Below are 8,421 nucleotides of genomic sequence, written 5' to 3' on the forward strand. Positions count from 1 at the left end.
CCTCCCCTGCCTCTGGCCGCTGGGGCGCTCTGCGGTCTTAAAGCAGCAGCCGAGAAGTGGAGCCGGGCTGGAGGCAGGACGGAGGAGAGCGCAGCCAGCACACGGTCACGCACAGTCATCAGGATGCGTTTCTTAGAGGCTTAAATAATCATTTCAACAGCCGATTATTTTTAGTTATTTTCTTGCAGGTTGCTAATAAGATACGGCCACGGGTGACTATTCCGGAAGGCCTGCCGGCTGAGCAGAGGTGACCATGAAATGTTAGCAGTTTTAATAAAATGTGCAGCTGGATTCAGATTTCGTATTTACTCTCATAAAAGTCCAGTTCATTTGCCTGGAGGGAAAGGCTGCCTCCAAATCCTTCCTGCTCCTCTAAAGATCTCTATGGTTTCACAGGCTAATTTTTAATTATCTCAAATACACTGTCAAACACAAACACAGGCAATTCTAATTTTGCTCTCTGAATGGTGCAAAAAAAAAAAAAAAAACCTGATTAAAATTGCTGATAATTTGAGTTAATTCCAAACACATAACCCCTTCCACATTACTGTGAAAAGTCAGCATGATTATATTTTCTGAATGTTCTGTATGGTTCTGGAAGTCATAATAATATTAAAATAAAAGCTTTAAAAAGGGCATGCATCCATATTTTATCACTTTGCAAAAAAAAAAAAAAAAAAAGGCTGGAAGGCCCCCCAATTTAGGATCCAAGGTAGAATGCTCAGAGACAGGGCAAGAAAGACTGAGGAGAAGCATCTGGGGCGGTGGGTGGTCTCGTGGGAAATGTGAGAGGGCTTCCTGGGCACTGGCCCCCTGTTTCCCTCCGGAGCCAAAGGGGAATATGCCCACCTACAACAGCTCTCAAAAGAACAGGAAAAGCAAATGGTGAGGCAGAAACAAAATGGTGCTTTACCAGAGTTGGGCACAAGATGGCCAGGCCCTGCGTGGGAGGAAGGGCCAGCTGAGCCGGGGAGGCTGCGCTCGCCACTGCTCTGCAGCGGCAGGTGGTCACGTGCTGCCGCCCACTCAGGACCGCAGGCCCAGCCCTGCCAGACCACGTACCCCCGTGTCCTCTGGCCCTGCAGGAGTGGGGCGCTCCCGCTCTTTCCTGAATGCAGTCCCGGAAGGCAGGTGATACCGTGATTTCTGCTCCCACATCCAGCTTTTCCACCCATGCGCTCAGTCCACAAAATCTTAACTGCACTGCCAGCCTCGTGCCAGGCTCCTCTCAGCCTTCATGGCCAGGGGCTGGAGGACCAGGGTCAGACAACACTCACATCAGGGCACGAATTGGTCACTTACCTGAGGCGCAGCTTGGGCCTCGTAGGCAGGATGGAAATGATCAAGGTTCCTCACTCGTGTGGTTGGGAAGATCTGAGGGCAAATCCCTAGCACGTGTGGTCACTGTGGTCAGTCCCCGCATGGCTGTCGCCGGGTCCGGGAGCAGGGCTGGCCGCAGGATCCTGAGCAAAATGAGAATGGGGAGCTCCAAAGAGAAAAAGCACTTTTAAAGCTCCTAAAATATGAAACTTTGCCCTTTCATTCTCAGTCTGTCTCAACCCGTCATGGTGGTTTTTATTTCCTATTTAATGCCACACTCCCTTGGGCATGGGAATGGTTCCCAGCACGTGCCTGAGACTCTCAGTACAGCACCAAGAGCTCACATCTGACCCCCTCCATGGGCCAATGCACTGCGCCTCCACCCGGCTTCCCCTTGCCCACGGGCCTCTAATGCAACGCACACGGGCCAGGAGATCCTCAACGAGCTTCCATCTCCAAGGTGGGATGCAGTTGCACTCGGATCCGAGGGGGTAAGGGTCTGGCCCTGCTCAAGTCTCTCGAAGAATAGATCACCACAAGGGCATCCTAGGGCGGGGACCGTGGAGACTCTAAACATGCACTAAAACAGCAGGCCATGTGCTTATGGAATCTCAACACTCATTGTGAGCACACCCGGGCCCCTACCAGGCCAACTGAGGGCAACGGCAGAATCCGGGCCTCTTCTTCCAACATTACCTAGGTGCTGCCCAATGGGAGAGTGGCGTGATTGCAGGACGTGGGTAGGGGGAGCCTGGTCAGGACCCGGGGCACCATGGAGGGAGGGGCAGGCAAGAACCCTTCCTGAGAAGCTGGCAGAAGGCAGGACAGTGCAGGAACCACAAACGCAGGATTTTTTTTTTTTTTTTTAAGGAATGAAAGTAATTTTTAATGTAAGTTTTTAAATTTTTAAAAGTAATAAAATTTTCAAGATGGCAGCAGCAGAACTTTTGACCCCGAAGGCAGGTCCTTCCAGGAGGCAGGATCCCAGGGCAAATGCACCAGGCCCACCCCCATGAAGCCAGCCTAACGCATCTGCCGCAGACTGAGGAGGTTAACAATGACCTAGAATGTGCCTAACATGGTACTCTTTTCACAGATACTTCCAGAGCAGATTTCAATATAAAAGCACACAAAACTGTGGGCTCCATGAAGTCAGGCACTCTATCTGTCCTGCTCAAAAGGCGGCCCCCGAGGCCTGGCACAGGGCCTGGCCCACGGGCACTCTCAGTAAACAGCCAGGGAATGGAACGCGGGTCTGTAATGTGGGGAGAAAGCAAAACCCACTCTAGGATGTGTGCACAGAACATCATGGGGAAATTCAGAGAAAGAGAGTACTTCCCACCCACCCTCAGAGAAGACTTCGGAGGAAAGTGCAATTTAGCTGAGTCTTCGGGTTCAGTTAAGGTGTCAACACGCAGGGGTGCCTGGGGGGCTCAGTCAGTCAAGCATCTGCCTTTGGCTCAGGTCATGATCCTGGAATCCTGGAATCGAGTACCACGTTTCGGGTTCCTTGCTCAGCGGGGAGTCTGCTTCTCCCTATGCCTGCTGCTCCCCCTGTCCCCTTCTCTCTATTTCTGACAAATAAATAAACAAAATCTTTTTAAAAAGATGTTGGGGCACCTGGATAGCTCAGTCGGTGAAGCAGCTGCCTTTGGCTCAGGTCATGATCCCAGGATCCTGGGGTGGAATCTCGCATCGGGCTCCTTGCTCAGGGGGGATCCTGATTCTCCCTTTCCCACTGTCCCCTGACTGCTTGTGCGAGCTCTCTCTCTCTCTCAAATAAATAAATAAAGTCTTTTAAAAAAAAGATATCAATGTGCAAAACTGAGTCAAGGCAAGGGGAAGTTCCCCCCTGATCAAGCAGACACCAGGAACTTTATCAAATACATTTAGGTTTTAACTCTAATTTTAAAACTCCCTCGGGATTTCTGGAAGTTCTGTAGGTGAAATTTGAAACTGGCCCCAAGCAGGTGGAGGGGCAGGAGAAACAGAAGAAAGGGGGATCCCTGGCCCCCTACTGTCTTCCTATTGCTCTGGGTCAGCCTCCCCAGCAGAAGAGAGACAAAGTCAAGGAGGCTACTCTCCGCCCCCTTGAATTATGCTAAATAAGAAACAACACATATCCGTGGAGCAGCAGCATCTGAATTCTGAGGTCTACTCTTCCGTGTTCTCTGGGATCAAGAAGAGCATCTCTGAATTGGTGGCATTTGAGCCATGTTCTAAAGGACGGATTGGGTTGCCCATAGATGGGATGGCTGAAGAGGAACTTCACGTGCAAATGTTAACCAAGGCTTACTCCTCCTTCCTGACCAAGAGGACAAGTAGTTGCCCAAATGGGACCTGGGGTCCTCCTCAGGCTGCTGAAATGAGTACCACAAAGCAGATGATGTAAAACCACGGAAATTTCCTACCTCACGGTCCTGGAGGCCAGAAGTCCAAAATCACAGCATTGGTAGGGCCATCCTTCGAAGCACATAGGAGAATCCTTCCTGCCTCTCCAGCCTCCAGTGGCCCCCAGTCCTCGGTCTCCTTAGCTTGTAGATGCCCCACTGCAGTCTGTAGCTTCACGTGGCTTCTCCCTCTGCATATGTGTGTCTCTCCTGCTGTTCTTGTAAGGACACCAGTCATATTCGATGAGGAACTCACCGTGACCCAGTATGGCCTCATCTGACTCACATCTGCAACTTGTAATGACCTTGCTGCTGAACGAGGCTGCATTCTGAGATACTGGGGGTTAGAGTTTCAACTTGTGGTTTGGGGGAGACACAACTGACCCCATAACAGGACCCGAGAAGCCTGAAATCAAAAAGCAGGAGGCATGAACAGTGTGTCCCAACAGAAATGGCTGAGCACCATAGGCACCAAAGGCCCCTCTGGGGCCGGCATGCGCAGAGTTCAGACTATCTGGCGTCTCAGTTTCTTCCCTTGGAACATGAAAAACCACGCCCGCTCTTCTTACCTTACAGATCGTTGAGGTGATAAAATGAATCATGGAGCTGATGTGACAAGGATTGCACAGAGAACCACATCTGCCATCACTACTGTCTGTAGCCGGACCTGTGGAAACATTTTGAATAAAATCATTATCATGGTGGCCAGTACTTTGATTAAATTGAAGTTGGGCATTACTATACCTCTGGTCTGAGAACTGCAAAGGGCATAGATGGTCAAGAGTGTCAGTGGGCCATCCCTTTTCTCCTCCAGTGAACTGACGGAGACCATCCACAAATATTCAGACCAGGTCTGCTGTACCAACGACAGCTATGATAGTCCTTCCTGAGCTTAAAGAGGATTAAGTATGGACCAGGAGGTGGGGGGCGTTCAGAAGCCTCCGGGCTGCTTGACGTGTTCTCTATCTGGATCCAGGTAGAAGTCACAAGGACACATACACATATAAAAATTCATCAAGCTGTACACTTATGATTACTGCACTTATACACTCTACTGTGTATTAAAAAAAAAAAAAAAAAAACAGAGGGGCTAGACAGTCCCTACTGACCTCACAGTTCAGTAGGGGATTCAAATAATAGTTGCAGTAATTTGATGAAATAAACCCCTTAATTGGGGGGTGGCACATCTAACTCAGCCAGTGTGTGTGTGTGTGTGTGTGTGTGTGTGGTATGTGTGCATGTGTGTGTGTGTGTGTGCTGGGAATAGGTGTGCAGGAAACAGGACAGGAACGGAAGAATTGGAGCAAGGAGGTGTTTGGACTTCATCCTGAAGGCACAAGGAAGCCACTGACGTATGGTAAGCAGGAAGTGTTATGATCAGATTTATGTTTTGGAAACATTCCCTGCTAGGGACACAGTGGAGAATGACCAGGGGATTTGAGAAGGTCACAGGGAGACTATTAGAAAAGCAGCCTGAGTCCAGATGGAAAACAACTGAGACCTGATGAGAGCCATGGTCCAGGAATGGAGATGTTTGCATCTTATGATACTGGGAGATAGTAGGACGGTGAGACCAAGGGAACTGAGCACCACCACTAACAGTGATGACCGCTGCTGTCACCGCCAGTGGGGCGTCCTCTACTTCATCACTGACATTTAGTCAGCACTGGCATGTCCACAGCTACGCTGAGTGCTGTGGATGCTTACCGAACTCAATTCTCGTCAGTGACAAGTGCTGTTACTGTCATTCCCATTTTTCAGGTGGGGAAGCCTCCACTCAGAACGCCCAGAAATGTGCACTGTAGTGCCCAGCCTGTCAGGTAGGGACAGAGCCTGAACTGAAGCACAACCCCCACAGGTCTGGTAAGGATCAGTCTCCCTGAGCAGGAAAGAGATGGCAGGAAGTGGTAAGAGAGAGATGAGGAGGAAGTAGTGAGGGCTGGTGGGAGGAAGTGGTAAGAGAGAGATGAGGAAATGGTGAGGGAGAGAGGGAGGAAGCGGTGAGGGAGGGAGGGAGGAAGTGGTGAGGGAGAGAGGGAGGAAGTGGTGAGGGAGAGAGGGAGGAAGTGGTGAGGGAGAGGATGGAAGTGGTGAGAAGGAGAGGTAGGAAGAGGCAAAGGACTGGAAGGACACCAAGATGACTCTCAGGGTTACATCTGGGATGCCTGTGTGGACAGAAAAGCCACCACCCAAAACTAGGGCCACCATCATCTCTCGGGAACTTTTAATGTTTCTCTTGTCTTCCACCCTCGTACCCACGGCCTGTTCTCTGTAAAGCAGGCAGTGTGGTCTTTTAAACACACACACACCAGATCCCAGGAAGCTCTGCTCACAATCCCCACTGCCTTCTGATCTTTCATGCAGTGCGCACCATGGCTGTAGACCCTGAGCTGCCCACAGCCACCACCTCCCTACTCTGGCGGACAGGTCTCTGGCTGCATCCCCACTCCTACCCTCCCCGTGGGTTCCTTGACCTTCCTCAAACACACCTGCATGCCCCCACCCTCCATATAAACACTGTTCAGTCACCTGCCCCCAGGGCTCACTCCCTCCTCAAACGTCCTCTCCTCAGACGGGCCTTACCTGACAACCCCCATGCCACAGCATTCCTGGCCCATCTGTCTTTATCACCCATAGTTACCCATAACTGTGTAGGTATTGATTACTGGTGTGTCCACCTCCGTGACGGCTGGCACTCTGTCTTTGTCTTCCCTGTTGCGCTCAGCATGCCTGCAGCAAAGCTAAGCGTGTGGTAAGAGCTCAGGAGCACCCGCTGAATGACGACAGAGACTGGGTTTTTGAGAGAAAGCGCCCAGGAGGCACGCCCTAGGAGCCCTTAGGTGTATCCCTTCCACACCACTTGCCAGGAGGCAGAGAGAGGATGACAAGAGTGGAAAAGGACACCCAGAGGGAAGGGTGCCCCATAACTTCCATCCGCATAAACAGGTCATCAAACAAGTATGTCTTTACTCTCTGCCACACAGGTGGCTTGCTGATGGTGCTCTAGGTTATTTTTCAGAGGATGGTTCTGGAGCCTGCAGTTGTGAATTGTTAAGAGAAGGTCAAAGCGGGTGCACACCAGGAGCATCTGGGAAGTGGAGACCACCGCACAGGGAGTCATGGGCCCGTGGGAGCGGCTCCCCGAGCCGCCCCATCCGTGGGGAGGGTGCCAGCTGGGAGGAGGGGAGACGGGAGAGCAGAACTGAATCCGCCAGGGGGACGGAGCCCCTGCAAGCCAGCCTGGGTCCAGAACCAGGGGACGCTCACACAAAATTCCCGGAGACATGAGAAGTTCAGGGCACCTGGGTAGGGACCTCACTGCAGGCAGTGTCTCAGTTCTGGGTGAAGAGAAGGGATCACACGTGGGGTTAGCCCATGGCTGGGCCATCGGGTGACCCCGCCCTCCCACCCCGTCCCCAGCCACAGCTCAGCTCTGTGGCTTCAGCACATCAGACGACACTGGACAGGCGCTGATGGAGGGTCCAAGAGCCACCATCATTACTGGGGGGACAGGACAGGGACGAGCAGGAGCCAACCACAAGTGGGAAGGGCGAGGAGACAAGCCTGGCTTCTTGGGGTGTGTTAAGATGGGGACTGTGGCGTCGGACCCCATGCAGTGCAAATGAAATGTGACCCTGGGAGGTGGCTTCCCTATGCCACGGGGCTGCCATGACAACGGAGTGAGTTAAAACTCACAAAGTGCCGAGAGCAGTGCCTGGCATGCAGAGAGCAAACAATCCAGTCAGCGGAAGTACCACTGGTATTTTTGCTTGAGGCAGAAAAAAAGGTTAAGTGCCAGCAACAGGACAGGTCAGGAACACGGGGGAAAGGGAGTTATAGAAAGCATTAGTGGGTGGAATTACAAGAACCAAAACTGATTTTTTTCCAAAAGATATATTTATTTATTTATTTGAGAGAGAGGGGCAGAGAGAGCATAACCTGGGGTGGACAGAAGGAGAGGAAGAGAGAAAAAAATCTCAAGCAAACTCTCTGCTGAGCGCAGACCCCAACACAGGACCCCAAGGTCATGACCCACGTTGCAATCCAGAGTCAGATCCTCAACCCACTGAGCCAGTCAGGTACCCCAAAACTGAATGTCTTTAAAGACGTCAAACAGGATACCATAAAATTAGACGTTTACCTCATTTCAGGCATATTTCAATGCTTGATTTAAAAACGAAACAAACAAACCAAAAAAGTCTCCATATTTGAAAGGTTAAAAAAAAATTTTTTTTGAACCAAGCAGCTCAGATAGTAGAATATCCTGGAGAGAGTATGTGCATAGGGGACCTGGGAGACACCTATAAACATGACAGAAAGCCCAGAAGCTATAAAATAAAAGAGAATCAGCTGTAAGCATTCGTGGGACAGCATAAGAGAGCAAAGCCATGTGGAAGACAGATGCAGCTGGGGCAGGGGCACAGTCACCACCCATGGGACAGCTCAGGTCCTGGCATCAACAGAGGACAGAACCCTGACGGCTCAGGAGCAAAAGGACCATCAAGCCAATGGAAAACCAGGCACAGGACTCGAATATGACCGTTCACAGAAGAAAGAAACAAACAATGCAGCCAGTAAACGTGAGGAGAGGACCAGCCACTTTCACAGCCACAAAACACGAATGTAAATTACAATCAGATATCGCTTCTCACCACAAAATGGAAAAGTAAACAAGTGGGATTCTAAGGTTGGCAGGTTGCAGGGAGGAAGA

The 8,421-nt window shown here is 50.9% G+C and overlaps 1 protein-coding gene across 1 annotated transcript in view; it reads right to left on the bottom strand.

Moving 5' to 3' along the window:
• The window catches only part of LOC111155672 (DS cell adhesion molecule), a 766,750-nt gene extending 766,631 nt beyond the window's left edge, over nt 1–119 (bottom strand). Inside the window, exon 1 of the mRNA XM_022515961.1 lies at nt 34–119. Within this exon, the coding sequence (XP_022371669.1) occupies nt 34–119 (86 nt within the window). The remainder of the gene's footprint in view (nt 1–33) is intronic.
• Between the last annotated feature and the right edge of the window lie 8,302 nt (nt 120–8,421).

Source organism: Enhydra lutris, unplaced genomic scaffold (genome assembly GCF_002288905.1).
Source record: "Enhydra lutris kenyoni isolate GAN:26980312 unplaced genomic scaffold, ASM228890v2 scaffoldscaffold43, whole genome shotgun sequence".
Lineage (NCBI taxonomy): Eukaryota > Metazoa > Chordata > Mammalia > Carnivora > Mustelidae > Enhydra > Enhydra lutris.